The 17,373-nt window shown below is 48.3% G+C and overlaps 4 protein-coding genes across 23 annotated transcripts in view; 2 read left to right on the top strand and 2 right to left on the bottom strand.

The window, feature by feature from the left end:
- Positions 1 to 319: 319 nt before the first annotated feature.
- On the top strand, positions 320 to 10,776 carry LOC145532138 (uncharacterized). The gene is made up of 2 exons (XM_081556619.1): positions 320 to 1,896; positions 5,020 to 10,776. The coding sequence occupies exons 1-2, from the start codon at positions 1,648 to 1,650 to the stop codon at positions 5,104 to 5,106; spliced, it is 336 nt and encodes a 111-aa protein (XP_081412745.1). The 5' UTR covers positions 320 to 1,647; the 3' UTR covers positions 5,107 to 10,776.
- On the bottom strand, positions 8,455 to 10,868 carry LOC145532134 (MAP/microtubule affinity-regulating kinase 3-like). 6 transcript variants are annotated; one of them, XM_081556562.1, is made up of 3 exons: positions 9,397 to 10,868; positions 9,169 to 9,264; positions 8,455 to 9,134 (listed from the first exon to the last, which is right to left on the bottom strand). In XM_081556562.1, exons 1-3 carry the CDS (start codon positions 10,466 to 10,468, stop codon positions 8,947 to 8,949), a joined length of 1,356 nt encoding a protein of 451 aa, XP_081412688.1. In that variant the 5' UTR covers positions 10,469 to 10,868; the 3' UTR covers positions 8,455 to 8,946. The 6 variants fall into 6 exon arrangements, with proteins under 6 accessions (XP_081412688.1, XP_081412690.1, XP_081412687.1 ...); XM_081556564.1 differs by having other exon boundaries at positions 9,169 to 9,249; XM_081556561.1 differs by having other exon boundaries at positions 9,169 to 10,868.
- Positions 8,908 to 17,373, top strand: part of LOC145532136 (ninein-like protein) — a 52,647-nt gene continuing 44,181 nt past the window's right edge. For 7 of the 15 annotated variants that reach the window (XM_081556586.1, XM_081556576.1, XM_081556601.1 and 4 more), the window contains exons 1-2: positions 9,536 to 9,716; positions 10,052 to 10,156. The gene's annotated coding sequence lies outside the window, so the exon portion shown is untranslated. Of the gene's footprint in view, positions 8,973 to 9,535; positions 9,717 to 9,977; positions 10,157 to 17,373 lie in introns of those variants that run through there. The other 8 variants (XM_081556580.1, XM_081556592.1, XM_081556591.1 and 5 more) reach the window with 3 other exon arrangements.
- LOC145532137 (stabilizer of axonemal microtubules 2-like) lies at positions 15,779 to 16,753 on the bottom strand. Its single transcript, XM_081556618.1, is given in 3 exon segments — positions 15,779 to 16,374; positions 16,377 to 16,536; positions 16,538 to 16,753. Coding segments are annotated over 3 exon segments (972 nt in total).

Genomic DNA, 17,373 nt, shown 5'->3' with positions numbered 1-17,373 from the left:
GCATCCAGGCTGCTGAGGACTGTGCTGGGGGGTTCCTTAACATCACTGCCCCACATTTGGCCGGGCCAGCCTGGATTCAGGGCAGAAAGGTCCACCATCGTCTGAGGGGCTCACTGCCCCACCCCAGCATCCAGAAGATGGAGGCCCTGGCTTCCTGGCTGCAGTGGTCCCGCTTCTCTTCTGGGGACATCCTGCCTTCTCTCGTGTCGGTCAAGCAGGGCTCTCCGGAGCGGGCCCACCCTCCATCCATGCCTTGCTTTACAAGGAGGGCCTCAGGGGCACTCAGCTGGGCCGTCCTGATGTACTGCCTAGCCAAGGAGAGTGGATGGCGAGGCCTGTGGTCAGGCTTCAGGGCTCAGCACAGCATCGCCCGCAGGAGGCGGCAAGGCACCCAGGCAGGTGTGCGGGACTCAGACATGGGCTGGAGTGACTGCATAGTGATCATCCGAAGCTCAAAAGCTGGTGGGAGGAGGCTACATCTGGTGGAGGATGTGTGAGAACTTTCCTCCCCTCTCTTCATCCCAGGAGCGTGGGGGCTGCTCTGCTGGACCCCTGCATGTGGTGTGCTTCTGGGGGGTCCTTCCAGGGAAACTGCCCGGGGTGGCCCCTCAGACCCACGGTGACACAGGCCAGTGAGGGCAGTGAGGCTGTGGCTCACGGTTTCACTCCTGCCCAGGGTGGCCCCTCAGACATGCGGTGACACAGGTCAGTGAGGGCAGTGAGGCTGTGGCTCACGGTTTCACTCCTGCCCAGGGTGGCCCCTCAGACATGCGGTGACACAGGCCAGTGAGGGCAGTGGGGCTGTGACTCACAGTTGCACCCCTGCCCGGGGTGGCCAGTGCCCTCTTCTCCGGCCTGTCCTCAGCAGGGCCCCTGGTGGAGCCGCCGCCTCTCCCGTCCACGGGGTCTCAGAGGGCAGTTCTGTGTGCTCCAGATGAGGCCGCCACAGTCCATGGTGTAAACGGTGTTTAGATGGCCTCCCAGATGCTCCGTTCAGGGAAAGTGGCCAGGCTCTGGACAGCCTGGTGCCAGCGATCCCGTGGGTTCTGTGGCCAGGGAGCAGTGTCCTAGTCTGTCCACATCCACGCCCCACCAGACGCTGTGCAACCACCTCCGGGGCCCTGGCCACAGCCTGTCTCAGGAGCATGAGCTCTACATTTAGAGGGAGGCTGCTGTTCACAGCTGGTGTGGGTCCCATTATTGAAGGAATTAAACCAAGCAAAGAAGCCAGGAGGTAAACAGGACAGAAGAACTTGATCCTCCCAGGATCCAGCGCAAGGTCACAGGGAGGGCTACAGGCAGGACTTTCAGGCTCTCAGGGTGCAGAAGTGCCCCTGAATGGACTTGTGTTAGTCGCTTAGTCCTATCTGATTCTTTGCAACCCCATGGACTTTAGCCTGCCAGGCTCCTTTGTCCGTGGGATTCTCCAGGCAAGAATACTGGAGTGGGTTGCCATGCCCTTCTCCAGGGGATCTTCCCAACTCAGGGACCAAATCCATGTAACCTGTGTCTCCTGCATTGCAGGCGGATTCTTTACCATCTGAACTACCAGGAAATGGAGTATGGGCATCAGATAAATGGACTCTTTAGAAATCATGGGCTTTGCTGGACACGCCCTTCCCCTGTGGGGTGGCCTACCAAGTAGAGATGCAGTTTTCTGTGTCTGGTGGCGATCCTGTAGCTCTGGGCAGTCACCCCACAACCACTGTGCCTTTTCCCCAGCAGCTGTATGGAGCCACCCAGAGCCTGCGGCTGGCCCGGTCCCAGCCTGCCCAGCGGGTGTGGCAGCTGCGGGACGAGATGGCACAGCTCGTGCCCCCAGGCTGCATGGCTGAGCTGCAGCAGCTGCTGGAAGGGGAGCAGCGGGCGGCAGGTCGGCTCCAGGAGGAGGCCCGGGTGAGTGGGGACCGGGCTCAGGGGCCAGCTGGGGGTGACAGGGAGGGCAAGTAGGCTCTCTGGTGCCAAGGGGAGGACGGCCCGACAGCCCTCCCACCATGTGGGATGTTTATGGAAGCCACGGGACCCGGCTTCTGCTGGGAGCTGGTGGGCATTGAGCGGCCGACCCTGAAGTCCCCCAGCCTGTTTTCTGGGCTGTGTGTGTCTATAGCCAGCCACACGTGTGACTTGCTTCCAGATCTGAAAGGTAGTGATAGAAGAGCCACAAGAGAGGGATGGGCAGGGATAGCTCTTCAGGAGTGCAGGCAGGTGCAGAGGTCCTGAGGTGGGCTGTGCTTGGCATGTTTAAAAGCAGCCAGGGGTGGGGGGTGCTGGTTGGACAAGAGATCAGCACAGTGACAGCATGGACTTGAGGAGCCCTGCTGTGTGCCAGGCTCTCATGTAGAAACAGTTGCTGCCTTAAAAGGGCAGCAGAACAGTGGCTCAGAGCATGCACTGCAGGGGATTAGATCCTGGCCCCACCACCTGAGCCCAGTGATTTAACTGAGGGAGTGCTTTAACTGTCTGTGCTTCTGTTTCTTTCCACCTCTGGTGGCAGTAGTTCCCACCTCAGAGCAGTCTCGAAGGCATCAGTGAGTGAACACCTCAAAGTGCGAGCCCGGGGAAGCACATTTGGGTCCTCAAAGTTCATGGGTCAGTGGGAGGGTGAGGAGGGGAAGAGGGCTAGGTGTCTTTGTGAGGAAGGAATTTGTGGAAGATTGGAAAGGTGGGTAAAATCTGGCATTTGTAAAACACAGATTCTAATGAAGAACAACCTTATAGCATTATGCAAACACGTTGTGCTTGAGAGACATTTAAGCTAGGACAGATTGTTGACAAAGGAAATTTAGTCTGAGATCCTCTGGAAAGACTACCATGTTTGGGGAAACTCAGCTTTGAGTCCTTTAGGATTAAAATCCTAGGACAAAGAGTCTCTCATCTGCTCACACTATAGTGAGAAATGCAGCTTTGTGGCTTGTGAGACATTTCTAACCATCCCTCCCTATGGATGAAAGGTTAGCCAGATGCTTGGATTTTGTACACTTCAGCTGATTTCCATTCTAAAGTAAATAAGCCTGAGGGGATTTGCCTCTCCTTTGCCTTTAGCTATTTGTAAGGCCTGCTCAGACAACCATTTTGTGTTTTTGCATTTCTTTTTCTTGGGGATGGTCTTGCTTACTGCCTCTTGTACAGTGTCAGGAGCCTCAGTCCATAGTTCTTCAGACACTCTGTCTATCAGATCTAATCCCTTGAATCTATTTGTCACTTCCACTGTATAATCGTAAGGGATTTGATCCATTCAGGTATGGTCTTCCATTCAGAAGGTAGTGGTTTTCCCTGCCTACTTCGATTTAAGTCTGAATTTGGCAATAATGAGTTCATGATCTGAGCCGCAGGCAGCTCCCAGTCTTGTTTTTGCTGACTGTATAGAGCTTCTCCATCTTTGGCTGCAAAGAATGTAATCACTCTGATTTCAGTATTGACCATCTGGTGATGTCCATGTGTGGAGTCTTCTCTTGTGTTGTTGGGAGAGGATGTTTGCTGTGACCAGTGTGTTCTCTTGGCAAAACTCTGTTAGTCTTTAACCTGCTTCATAGATGAGAGGAAGCTTTGTGAGTGATGAAATGTATATAACTTGCTCTGGATCATGGTTACCTAAGTACATACAATTGTGAAAACTCACAAAACTGCATGTTTGACATGAATCATACCTCAATAAAAAGAGGTGTATTTTTTTTAAGAAATGCATGTATGTCTTGCGTTGAACTGTCTTGCTTTTATGAAATGTGACATAGAGTTAGGTATGGCATCAGACACACTGGGTTCCAGTCCAGCTGCAGGACCTTGGAAAAGTCACACGGCTTCTTTCCATTTCTACCTCTGCAAGTAAAAATAATCGAAATCACAAGATGGTTATGAGAATTAAATGGAAATTTGATGTTAAAGTGTTTAACTCAGTACCTATCACCTGAAAAGTTCTCAATAAACTTAGCTATTTCTAAAAGGTGTTTTAAATAAACTGTAGGGCAGCTAAAAATGTGTACTGTTGTGCTTTGCAAATGATACGCAGCTTAGGACAAAATTCCAACATCAAAAGGAAGCACTGGAAAACAGTTAAGTTAAAGGCATAGGTGTACTCAGTGGAGCAGCCTGTGGACACAGCTGGTAGCTATTATTTACTTGTGATTATCACAAGAAAATCTGGTCCTTTCTGTGATCATACACAAATCTGTCATCGTCATGTCCTACTTCATCTTTTTATCTGGTGTCAAAAGGGAAAGGAAAGGCTACTTGGAATGAGGACTAAAAGGAAAACAAGCCATGATTATTGAAGGTGGTCAGCTTCAGGTTTTTTAAAGGAAACTCCCGTTTTCACCTTTCCAAAGGGCTCTATGGCAAATTATTTATTCAGCTTCAGGACTCATCTGAAGTTTAGACTAAGAATTAGTGGAGAAGTAAGAATGGAATTGAAATGTATCTTGAACCTGTCTGTTTAACCCCTGCTCCCGGCTAAATCATCTTTCATCTCTCTCAGTCTGATCCACTTCTGAGAAAGAGAATCCATTAGGGCATCCCCTGGAGAGACCCTCCTCTCTTGTCCTCTTGGCTCTGTTTGGAGAGTCTTGAGAAGCTGGCCCACTGCCCAGAGTTTCTCCTCCTTCTCTGGGACTTTTCTGGCAGATCTAGCTGGCCTGAGACAACCCCTTGCCCAGGCTGTATGTCTTGCCTTGAACTGTCAAGGGGCCTTTGTGAAATGTGAGGTAGTATTCTGAAAGAGTTAGATTTGGCATCAGACACACTGGGTTCCAGTTCAGCTGCAGGACCAAGGGCTCCATCATGGCTGTAATAACACCGCAAACCCTGCCCCCCCGCCCCGGGTTATGACAACAAGCTAGTCAAGGGAAAATGAGATTTAAAGGATCCCTTTACTCCATCTGATGGTAGATTCTCTGTGAGCTGTTCAGAGAGCCCAACGGGCAGCTAATCAGAAAGCAGCTCATAGTTGTCTTTGTCCGGGTTGTCTCTAACCCATCATCCCTTTTCCTCCAGCGGCCATCTGTGACATTCCTTTTCTTTCTGCAGAGACTTTCTGGGAGCTTGGCAACTGGACTCATTGTTCTGCCATGTGCGGCCACTTGGGAGCGCAAGTTCAGAGACCCCCGTGCCTGATGGCCAACGGGCAGGAAGTGAGCGAGGCCTTCTGTGACCAGCTCTGGAAGCCTTGCGCTGCGTTCCAGCCCTGTAACATCCGGGACTGCCCCCCAAGGTGTGTGCAGTCACTCTTCTCTCCTTGCTACCAGTGTTTGACTTGTTTTAAAATGTATGGTAATTTGGACTGAATAACTCAACCACTAAGATTTGTTTTATGTGGACTATACTAGGTGCTCAGCTAAGTAGTTTATGTGGATCACTTCACAGTCACCTATCAAGTCAATATTGTTCATCTTCTGTTTTAAAAAATTTATTTTATTTCATTGTTTTTTGGGGGTTTTTTTTTTGGTTATGCTACACCGCATAACCAACCAGGGATTAAACCCAAGTCCCCTGCACCGGAAGCTGAGAGTCTTAACCGCTGGACCTCCAAGGATGTCTCCAGTGTTGTTCATTCTCTATTATACAGTTGGAAAAACTCCCCTAGGCCACACAGGTACGAGGGCCAGAATTCAAATCGGGTTAATCTGATTTCAGAGCTTCTGGCCTTAATTGCCACTCTCACCTGCTCCCTGCACTCACAATGTACCTTAAGAGCACAGGGAAGCTGACTTCATGGGCTCACCTCAGAGATGCGGCAGTAGGCCAGCATCACAAGAGGCACTCGTGAAAAGCACCATTCCTTAGACTCTACCCCCACGGGTGGTGGTGTCATTCAGTTGCCGGTCGTGTCTGACTCTTTGTGATTCCATAGACTGCAGCACGCCGGGCCTCCCTGCCCCTCACCATCTCTTGGAGTTTGCCCAAGTTCATGTTCATTGCATTGGTGATGCCATCTAGCCATCTCATCCTAGAGGCTCCTCTTCTCCTTCTGCCCTACATCTTTCCCAGCATCAGGGACTTTTCCAATGAGTCATCTGTTCTCATCAGGTGACCAAAATGCTGGAGCTTCACCTTCCGCATTATTCCCTCCGGTGAATATTCAGGTTGATCTCCCTTAAGATTGACTGGTTTGATACGCTTGCTGTCCAAAGGAGTTTCAGGAGTCTTCTCCAGCACCACAGTTCAAAGGCATCACTTCTTTGCTGTTCTGCCTTCTTTGTGGTCCAGCTCTCACAACTGTACATGCCCAATGGGAAGACCACAGTCTTGACTATACGGACCTTTGTTGGCACAGTAATAATGTCTCTGCTTTTCAACACACTGTCTAGGTTTCTCATCGGTTTCCTGGCAAGAAGCAACCGTCTTCTGATTTCATGACTACAGTCACCATCCACAGTGATTTTGGAGCCCAAGAAGAGGAAATCTGTCACTACTTCCACCTTTTCCCCTTCTATTTGCCATGCAGCAATGCAGCCAGATGCCGTGATCTTAGTTGTTTTTACTATGTAGTCTTAAGCTGGCTCTTTCACTCTGCTCCTTCACCCTCATCAAGAGGCTCTTGAGTTCCTCTTCACTTTCTGCCGTTAGAGTGGTATCATCTGCATCCCCAGGGGTAAAGCCATTAATAACCTTTTGATATCATAGATGACACAAATCAATAGTTTTTAAAGTAGCCAAAATCAAACTCCTAATCTCCACCAAATCTGATCTGCCCCTAGTTAGTGTTCCAGATCACAGTGACCACATCCTAAGCTACCCACTCCCTTTTCCTCTCACTTCCATCCATTCCTGTCAGTTTCCCACTGTTCCCGGCGTCTTTGTCATTCCTCATAAGGGCCATGTCAGGAGCCTCCTGAGTTTTGTCTCCTCTCTAGAGTGCCTTGTCCACTCGATAAGCAGAAACATCTTTATTTGTTTTTTATTGGAGGAAAGTCGTGTTTCTACTGTACAGCAAAGTTAATCAGTCACATGTATACATACATCCCCTCTTTTTGGATTTCCTTCCCATTTAGGTCACCACAGAACGCTGAGTAGAGTTCCCTGTGTGACACAGTAGGCTTTCATTAGTTATCTGTTTTATACGTAGCAGTGTATACATGTCAACCCCAGTCTCCCAGTTTCATCTTCCCAGATGGCACCAGTGGTAAAGAATCTTCCTGCCAATGCAGGAGCTGCAGAAGCCAGGTTTGATCCCTGGGTTGGGAAGATCCTCTGGGGGAGGAGATAGCAACCCACTGCAGTATTCTTGCTTGGAAAATCCCATGGACAGAGGAGCCTGGTGGGCTACAGCCCATGGGGTTGCAAGAATCAGACAAGTCTGAGCGACCAAACAACGACAACGACAAGAAGGAACACACAGGTGCTGCCTCCTTTTTTCTTCCCTTTGGTTTCAATGAGTTGAAATTCACCTTTCCAAAATTGCCACCTAATTTTGCCCTAGCTCTGCTCTCTGAGGCCACACAGCTCTTACATCCCTGAGGACGACTTTATCCCACCCCGATGCTATTGTCTCTAGGTGGTGATTCTGTTGCTTCTGAGTGAAAGGAAATCTGAGCGTATGGCCAGGAGTTATTGTGCTGCTGCCCACTCCCAGAGGCATGTGTCGGCCCTGAAACAGTCATACTGCTAGGATGGGCTTTCTCTTTGGAAGACAGTCCCCATAGGGACTGTCCTCCTAAGCTCCTGTAGTTTTTGTTCTTAGGTGCCTCACAGGCACGTGGTCAGAGTGCTCTGTGTCTCGTGGTGAAGGATTCCGCAGTTGGCAAGTGACATGTAAGCGCACAAGAGCCAATGGAACGGCACAGGCATTGCCGCCGAGAGTGTGCATCCCCAGAGACAGGCCTCTGGGGAGAAGACCCTGTTCCAGTCACCCTGTGTTCAAGGGCTCGTTGAACAAGGGAACCAGGTAATGCTGACAAATCTAGTGTTTTAAATCATCCAGTCCCTGTGGTCAGACCCACACATCCAAAAAGGGACTTCTGCTGTCAGTCCAGTGTTAGGACTTTGCCTTCCAATAATGCAAGGGATGTGGGTTCCATCCCTGGTCGGGGAACTAAGATCCCCACATGCCATGAGGCCAAAACATAAAAGAAGCCATATTGTAACAAAACCCCACCCATCAGGGCCCCTCCCCACAGGGGAGAGGAGAGCACTGGCTCCTGCAGGACATTCAGGAAACTCATCTGCACAGGGAGCTGACCACACCACACACCAGCTGGTTCAGGGGACTTACTATCCTGTGCTAGACCTCCCGGTCATAATTAACACAGGCTGCAGAGATCAAAAGTTCCCCTCAGCCCTTCTGAAAATGTTCAGTATTGTCAGTGTGGGAGAATAATATACTCTTTCTGCTTTTCTGCCCTGCAGTGCAGCAGTTGTTGCTCTTGAGAATCACTGTGCTAATTGTCAGGTCGTTAACTGCAAGTCCTACATGACTACACACTTCTCTAACTGGAGAGGATGCAAAACAGAGGGAGATACATCTTTCTGGAGAAATGAAGTTTATTAAAACTATGAAGAAATAGGGAGTTGGCAAAAACTATTCCCTCCACCAGCAACATGGAAGAGGGCAGTGTAGGGAGAGGGGGACACGCCCCGGGGGAGAGTCCAGTCTGTGGTTTCATCCAGTGGTGGAGGAGGGGCAGCGGGGTCAGGATGTCGCCTCTCCTGGTCCCTCAGGCTGCTCCAGACCATCCTCGGAGCTGGCCAGGGTTCCTGAAGGCCCTGGAGGTGCTGGATTGACTGGGTCCCAGGGAGCTCGGCAGGGCTGCTTTTGTCTTGGTCGACTGTCCATGGTCAGTCATCCATGGGTTGTTCTGGGCCTACTTTGCTTGGGCAGTCCACAGCAGCAATATTTTCTTATAAACCTCCATATTCTCCTAGCCACGCCCCTCATTGTCTTGCTGAGGCCAGAGGGAGTGGCTGGGCAGTGGGACTGCCCAGTTTGGGAGGAGCTTCCGGGGGTGTCGGCAACACTCAGGGCGTCGTGGGTTCCCTCACAGGTACCATGGGTGTCCCAGGCGCCGCTCTCACTGCTGGTGTCCCAGGCGCCGCTCTCGCTGCTGCTGTCCCAGGCGCCGCTCTCGCCGCTGGTGCCGCAGGTGTCCCGGGTGCCGCGGGCGCTGCTGCTGTCCCGGGCGCCGTTCTTGCCGCAGGCGCCACTCCTACCGTGGGCGCCGCTCTCGCCGCAGGCGCCACTCCCACCGTGGGCGCCGCTCTCGCCGCAGGCGCCACTCCCACCGTGGGCGCCGCTCTCGCCGTGGGTGTCCTGGGTGCCCCCTGTGTCCAAGATATCTGTAATGCCCCGGGTGTCAGGCGTAGGGCGGGTGGGGCGGGTGTTGGGGAGCCCATGGGTGGAGGGAGTGGCCCCATGGTCACAGCAGGAAGATGGGGGAGGTCGGGGAGTGGAAGGGTCAGGGATCTCACCTGACTCGTGGGTGGGCTCCGTCACGAATAGCCAGTGTGGTATGATGGTGGGCTCAGGGCTTGGAGGCTGAGGTTTTTCGTTGGTGAAGTCCATTATGACAGGGGCGGGCTTCACGCGGATGGTACGGGCCCTCACCCTGGGTCTATCCAAGCCCACGCTCTCTGACCTGTGGCTTTCGGCGCACCTAGAGCCCAGAAGCTTCTGCCCGGTCACCTCTGAGTCCTCGCCACAGAGTGGCTGGAGGGGCTCCTCCTCATCCATCGTCACCCATGGATGCTGCCAAAGATGGGGTATCGTAGCTCTGATTGTCCGGTTGAAGGTCAGCATGCTTTCCATTACTGTTCTCAGTTCACCTGAAAGGTACTTGGGCGCGTGAAAATCCTCTATCATCACACCCCACGCTATGTAATCGTAATCTGGTGTTCGGAAGGGTTGGGGCCCAGTCACCATGATGTACAGGACGATGCCAAGGCTCCATACATCCAAGGTCGGGCCTGAGCAGTAGGGGTCCAGGAGGAGCTCAGGGGCTTTGAAGGAAGGGGTGCCATTGATTCTATATTGTTTCGGTGTATTGTCGTAGTATTCGGTGCTCGCACTGAAGTCTCCAATCTTAACATTCTGATGAGCATCAAGGAACAAGTTGCTCGGTTTCAGGTCCAGGTGCAGGATGCTCCGATTGTGGCAGTGGTTCAGGCCCGAAAGGAGCTGCCGGAAGAGGCGTCGGGCTTCCTTCTCGGTCATGTGGCCCCACCGATTCAGGTAGGTTTGCATGTCTCCCCCACTCATGTATTCCATAACCATGATGGGAGACTCGTCATTGTCAATGACATCGAGGAGTCTAACAACATGCTCATTGTCTAGCAGCTCCAAACTGCTCCTCTCACGCCAGTACTGTTTTAAGCCTAATAAACCCCCTGTCTTGCTGATTACCTTAAGGACCACCTCGGTCCCAGCCTCAACATGCCGGGCCAACTGAACTGTCGCAAAGTGACCTACTCCAATAGTGTGGACAATTTCATAATTTCCTATTCGAGTTCCTTTAGTTGAATAAATGGCCGTTAGGTCCTGCATGGTGGTAAACCCTAACTACTCTACCAGCTAACTACTCTATCCAACTATACTAACCAACACTATGCCAACTAAAGAAACAAACACTATCTATGCCAACTAAACTAACAAACGCTAACTATGACAACTATACTAGCAACAAAACTATGCCAACTGTACTAACTATGCCAACTATACTAACAGCGCTAACTATGCTAATACTACCTATACTAACTATGCTAATAAACTATTAACTATACCAAATATATTAACTGTACCAATGTTACTAATACTAGCAGCACTAACTAAAAAAAAAAAAAGGAAAAATAAAATCAACAGAATGGCAAAAACACAGGAAAACAACACGCTAACTGTGGGTCCAGCCGTCAGGTCACCAGTAACAGCTTCCTGGGCTCTAAGGACCAAAAACTTGGGGCCAGCTGGGCTCTTATATAAGGTTTTTAGTGAGTTTCATCACAATTGTGCCCTGTGAGGACAGAGCAGGAAATGGACCAGTCATGGTTGAGGATAAATCCTAATGGTTTTCTGTCTTTTCAGGTTCAAGGCCCCTTCACACTTAGGAAAAAGGGTCCTAAAGAGATTTTTCTTTATATGTGCTATTAGAGACTGATATTCACTTTCTTAGAAATTAAAAGCTGTAGAATTTTTCAGCAGCCTTTCCATGTCTAGTTTGAAAATCAGTAATGATGTTAAGGACCTCATAACATCTACACTTGAAATATTCAATTCCTTTTCCTTAAACTCTGGTCTCAAAATAAAGTGACCATTTAAACGAACTTGACTATACCATCAGAAACTGTGCTGTTGCATAAGACACTCATAAGGCACATAATTAATGTCTTCAAAGCTGAGAGATTTTCTGGGAGGATCATGAATAGATTTCTCATCGGGAGCCTCAGAGGCCAGATGACATGGGTCAGTGTATTTGAAGTGCTGAAGGGAAAGAAGCTGTCAACCAGGAATCCTATGGGTAGCAAAACTGTCCTCCAAAAAGGAAGGAGAAATGAAGACCTGCCCAGTTTATAAGAGTTGTGAGAGTTCTGCCTCAGCACAGAGTCCTTCAGGTTGGAGTGCAGGATTTTTGACAGTAACTCAAAGCCTTACGAAGAGATAAAGATCTCCGGTAAAAATAGATGGGTGACTAGAAAAGCTAGTGCTACACTGCTATAATTAAAACAGATAACCAGCAAGGTCCTACTATGTAGCACAGGGAACTCTGCTCAGTGTTCTGTGTCAGCCTGGGTGGGAGGGGAGTTTGGGGAAGAATGGATACATGTATATGTATGGTTGAGTCCCTTGCTGTCCACCTGAAATTATCACATTGTTAATCAGCTATACTCCACTATAAAATCGGAAGTTTCAAAAAATGAAAAGCTAGTACTATTGTAACTTTGTAGCTCCACTTTTTGTTTTCAATTTGATTTGAGACTACTGTGTAATAAACATACACACACAGAAATCATCATCTGTTTCTAATACTTTTTTTTTTTTTACTTTGGGATAAAAATTCTGATTGGTCTCTAAAAATGAATGGATGTGCCTGACTTCAAGGATAGTATTTGGAAATTGCAGTGTCTTTGTCCTCCAGTATGAAGGTAAACCAGGGTCAGGTCCCTTTGAATGCAGCAGCTCAGTAACAGAAGCTACAAGATAGACTGATGTGAGGCAATAGCAATGAGAACAGGCTTCAAGAAAAGGAACTGAAGACCATTATTAATAGGTCCACAAAAGTTTCAGAACCCCTTTTCCAAATACAACCTTGAATAACACTATAGTAAAAAAAAAATACCTAGTAAAAAAACTGTTAGAAATGTGTAGAGCCGTGTATTATTAGTAGTTTGTAGTGTTAGTTACTCAGTCATGCCTGACTCTCTGCAATCCCATGGACTGTAGCCTGCCAGGCTCCTCTGTCCATGAGATTTCCCAGGCAAGAATACTGGAGAGGGTTGCCATTTCCTCCTCCAGGGGATCTTCCCGACCCAGGGATCGAACCTGCATCTCTTGCGTCTTTTGCATTGGCAGGAGGATTCTTTACCAGCTGAACCAAGAGGGAAGCCCCAGAGAGGGCCTTGGGTAGTTTGTACAAAAGTCTATAAATCAGATGTTTTAAGGGGCTGGGGAATGGGGATTCCCAGCTTCTGACTGCTGGACACCCCCTCCATTCTTCCTGTCACCTAGGTTTTGGGTTTTTTTCTTTAATCATTTAATTGTTTTAGAACAGTTTTAGGTTCACAACAAAATTGAGTGGAAAGAGCAGAGAGTTGCCCTGTGCCTCCTGCCCCCACACTTGCACAGCCTCCCGCCCTTTAATGGTCTGTGCCCAGAGGCTGCGGGTGTCACAATGGGTGGCTTAGCCTTGACACGGCATGACCACCCAAAGTCCACGGTGCACGTTAGCATTCACTCTGGGCGTGGGTGTCCCTCCAGTCTTATGAACGACAGTGCCTCTCTTTCTAATTCTGTGGTCTTAATTTCCACAACAAGGATATGCAGGGAGACAGGGTTGAGATGGGGTGGGGTGGGGGTGAAATTTCCTACTGCTTTTTGTCTCCAAATGTCCCCCATTCTTCATCAGATTCATCCAAGTTTGGCTTCGTGGAATCTCATTCTAAATCTGGCAGATGGTTAAATAATGTTACTAGTTTCCAGTGCTTTTAAAATGTTGTGTGACTCTGTGTGTGTGTGTGTGTGTGTGTGTGTGTGTGTGAATTATGCATACCTTAACCTAGAAAATCCTTTATTAACAAGGTCTCTTCCAGAGAAAATTGGTTGCAGAAATGATTTCATGAAAATTCATTTAGTGATACTTTATTAATATTACTAGATACATATAATTCAACATAATTTCCCCTAATAAATACAAAAGCAAATAAAAACAAATTACTGCCACATAATGAAAAATACTTTAACCAAATGGTGATGGACTTATTCTCAGTTATGGATATATATTTTGAAACAATTCTAAAACTACAAGACTAAACTTTTAAGATAAAATAAATCCTATCACCCCAAAACCACCCAATAAGAGTTTATTTCATGGGACTCCCCTGCCGATCCAGTGGTTGGAACACCATGCTTCCGATGCATGGGGTACGGGTTCGATCCCTGGTCTCGGAACTAAGATCCCACGTGCGGCATGGCGTGGCTGGGGTTGGGGGGGAGAGTTTCATTCATTAGGGACTGTTCAGCATTTATATACGCAGTCTGTTCTGCTGACTTCACTTGGTGCCACCATTCCTTCCCTCGCTCCCTTCTTGGCATTGCTCTTCACACTGGAGGGGGAGGAGGACATAACTGTGCTCCTGCTGAGCCTGGGTCTTCTGCGCTGTGATTCTGGCAGCGGCAATTGGGTGCATAACTGCCTGCGGTTACCCTGAACATTTTTCTTCAGAGCTGCTGGTCATACTCTGAACTTCTGCAAATGCTTTTTCCTTTTTGGAAATAGTGTCATTCAAACCACATTATTCCCCTACCCACACTCTCCATTCTCTGTAACAACTTCTAGGTGCTTGTGAAGCTTTAGAGGGCAAGACTCCTCTCAGAAATCATACTCCTCATCAGCATGAAGCAGGCTAGGTTATTCTACAATCCTTGCTACAGGCCAGAAAGGGAGTATTGAGTAGGGAATTCTCCTACTATGAAAATGGTGGAACAGGTACAAAAAGAGATTAGGTGACTTATGAACAACCCCTGATTCTTGGTTAGCACTCTTTGTGGATTTCAAGGCGTCACAGGACCTGATGCTCAGAGCAAAGTTTCTGTGAGGTAGGCAGAGCAGACATTCGTTTACAGATGAAGACCCTGAGCCTCAAAGACAAGAGTCACTTGCCTAGGATAACACAAATAGAAATTAACATCACTGGAGCTGTGAACTCAGGTGCTTCGATTTCCAACTCACGGAGCCTTAGATTTCGACATTAGGGTGACTTTTACTAACCTGAACCCTGTGAGGAGCAGTGCAGCCATCTGAACAGCCACCAATGAAAACCTGACTCAGGGAACACCTCATAGATGCCTTGAAGTCTAAGGAGAAAAATACTGTTGTCTTGAAAGAAGAATCCGTGTGTCATTTTCCGCGGTGCTCTAGAAAAGTCCTAAGGCACTTGATGAATGATAACACCTATGGGAATAACCATATACTTGACATAAGTATGAACACAAGTATAAATCATAATAGATTGAAACAAGTTACCAAGCAGTATGTTGGGATTAAAAACAGTTCTGATGGGAATGTACATAATTCAAGTCTCAGAAACACCTACTAAAGAACAATCTTGGTTCAAATATTAATTCGAAATGGATTTAAAAATGCTGATTTCCTCGGACAGATTTTCTAAATTTCTTGTTTAAAAATTTAAAAAATTTATCCAAAAGTCTACAAGCAATAAATGCTGGAGAGGGTGTGGAGAAAAGGGAACCCTCTTACACTGTTGGTGGGAATGCAAACTAGTACAGCCACTATGGAGAACAGTGTGGAGATTCCTTAAATAACTGGGAATAGAACTGCCATATGACCCAGCAATCCCACTGCTGGGCATACACACCGAGGAAACCAGAATTGAAAGAGACGCGTGTACCCCAATGTTCATCGCAGCACTGTTTACAATAGCCAGGACATGAAAGCAACCTAGATGTCCATCAGCAGACGAATGGATAAGGAAGCTGTGGTACATATACACAATGGAATATTACTCAGCCATTAAAAAAATACATTTGAATCGGTTCTACTGAGATGGATGAAACTGGAGCCCATTATACAGAGTGAAGTAAGCCAGAAAGAAAAACAACAATACAGTATACTAATGCATATATATGGAATTTGAAAGATGGTAATGGTAACCCTATATGCGAGACAGAATAAGAGACACAGATGCATAGAACAATGTTATGGACTCTGAAGGAGAAGGTGAGGGTGGGACGTTCTGGGAGAATAGCATTGAAACATGTATATTATCATATGTGAAACAGAACAGCATTCCATGTTCGATGCATGAGACAAGGGCTCAGGGCCGGGGCAATGGGATGACCCAGAGGAATGGGATGGGGAGGGAGGTCGGTGGGGGGTCCAGGAAGAGGAACACATGTAAACCCATGGCTGATTCATGTCAATGTATGGCAAAAACTATTACAGTATTGTAAAGTAATTAGCCCCCAAGTAAAATAAATAAATTTATTTTAAAAAAAAGGAAAAAAAATTTAAAAAATGATTAGTTTTCACTTAAAAAAAGTTTGTTTTCTACTATAAAAAACTGATTTTGTCCTTGAGAAGCCAACATGCTGTGAGTCCGCTTCCTTTTAAACGTGATTTGAGAATTAGAAGGCCTTCACCTCCGGAGCGATCTTGCGGAAGAATTTATGACCTCGGGAATTTGTAGTTTCAAACAGGTAGCCAGGAGGGGAAGGGTAGCTAGCCGGGCAGGTCTCCAGTTTCTTGGGCAGATACTCCAGAGAGTACGTGGTGACGTCATCAAACGGAAGCGACCTCTTCAAGGGAGCGTCCGCAGGTTTGCAGCTCTCGGTGGGAATTAGTTCCCCGGGCACGGGCACGTAGTGGGACCTGAAAGTGCTCAGGCCATCGAATTTTCCGGATGGGCTGGAGATCTGCGGCTCCTGCTTCATGAGTCCCTGGCGGCAGCTTTCCCATGCTGGGAAATCTTGCTTCGTGGGGCTCTTTCCTTGGAAAGGAAAGGTATGATTTCTCCTACGAGAAGCGAGCCTGGTGGGAAGCACACGCGTGGCCTGATGCGGGCCATAGTCGAGGTGGCTGGTGCTCTGCCGCTGCCTGGTGCCTGCGGAAGGGACGTACTCCGGCGCTTTCTGTACTTGCGGTGCTGGGAGTGCCCACGCTTGAAAGCTGTCCCGGAACTCGGTGCTTCCTCCGAATGGAGCGTCCTGGGCCCCTCTGGTTGTGCGGGTCTGCAGGTCTTTGCCGTTTCACCGACGAGACCCTGAAAGTCGCATCGGTGAGTTGTGAGGTCCTCCAAGGCTTGGTCGGGGGGCTTGTAGCTGTCTTTTGGCCTTGCCAACTTGAATTCTGGTCGATGAGGCACATAATCAAGGCGATGACTTACTTGTGTTACCGCTAAAGGGGATGGTAGAGCGTTCGACCGCAGGGCTGGGTTTACAGCTTTGTCTAGGCTTTATCTCCCGAGGGACGTCGTCATCCTGAAATGTTGAATTTCCAAATCTCACATTAGGGGGGTAGTAAGTTTGTTGCGGATTGTAGAGTTCCCTTTTCTGAATGTCCCAAGCTCTATAATCATCTTGAAAGTTTAAAAGAGAGAGCATTTTTAAATACTGAAGAACACCACCACCTTCTAAAAATCGTGACTGACTTCTCTCATTGCTGTCCTTACATTTCCTTTAGGTATCTCAACACCAATTAAGTAGAAAGTTCCACTGACTTCCCCTCAGATTTATTCCTTTTTTCCTTCTCTTCTACTTTCCTCTTCCTATCTCCCCACTTTAATACACACAACTTTCCACTTTCAGAGTCTTCTGCTTTAACATGGGAATGGAACATCTGAGCCTGACTGTTGATTGTTTTTGAAAACCGAAAAGATTGTGTTTTGGGTGAAGACAGAATTTAGGAGGTTAGGGTTGTGTTCCCAGGAACTGGTTGGGATTCTTGTTATAACATGGTGAAGTGAAACATAAAAGCTAGGGATTAACATAAAACCAAGGGCCCTGCTGTGTGGACAGGAGTGATGTGGATATCAGTCCTTACTTTGGGGGGACTCCTCAAAGTCGAGAAAACTTCAGCTCCACTGTACCCCTGGAAGCCTACAGGACTCCCTGAGCAAATATACAGGGTCGAGGGTAACTTGTACTATCCCAGGAGGAGCACTGGCTTCGAGTTTTCCTCCTCGGGAAATGGGCTTCGTCTGGAGGTGAGGGGCCCAGACTGA

Source organism: Giraffa tippelskirchi, chromosome 13 (genome assembly GCF_054371585.1).
Source record: "Giraffa tippelskirchi isolate mGirTip1 chromosome 13, T2T-mGirTip1v1.2.pri, whole genome shotgun sequence".
NCBI lineage: Eukaryota > Metazoa > Chordata > Mammalia > Artiodactyla > Giraffidae > Giraffa > Giraffa tippelskirchi.
This window is presented reverse-complemented; position numbering and strand designations above follow the sequence as displayed.

What these genes read in the sequence shown, in the direction of transcription:
- LOC145532138 (XM_081556619.1), top strand. Translation starts at nt 1,648, where the DNA reads ATGCAGTTTTCTGTGTCTGGTGGCGATCCTGTAGCTCTGGGCAGTCAC. An exon ending in GGCTCCAGGAGGAGGCCCGG is followed by an intron (nt 1,897 to 5,019) that starts GTGAGTGGGGAC and finishes TTCTTTCTGCAG; the next exon opens with AGACTTTCTGGGAGCTTGGC.
- LOC145532134 (XM_081556559.1), bottom strand. Translation starts at nt 10,468, where the DNA reads ATGCAGGACCTAACGGCCATTTATTCAACTAAAGGAACTCGAATAGGA. An exon ending in GGAGCCCACCCACGAGTCAG is followed by an intron (nt 9,265 to 9,396) that starts GTGAGATCCCTG and finishes GGGGCATTACAG; the next exon opens with ATATCTTGGACACAGGGGGC.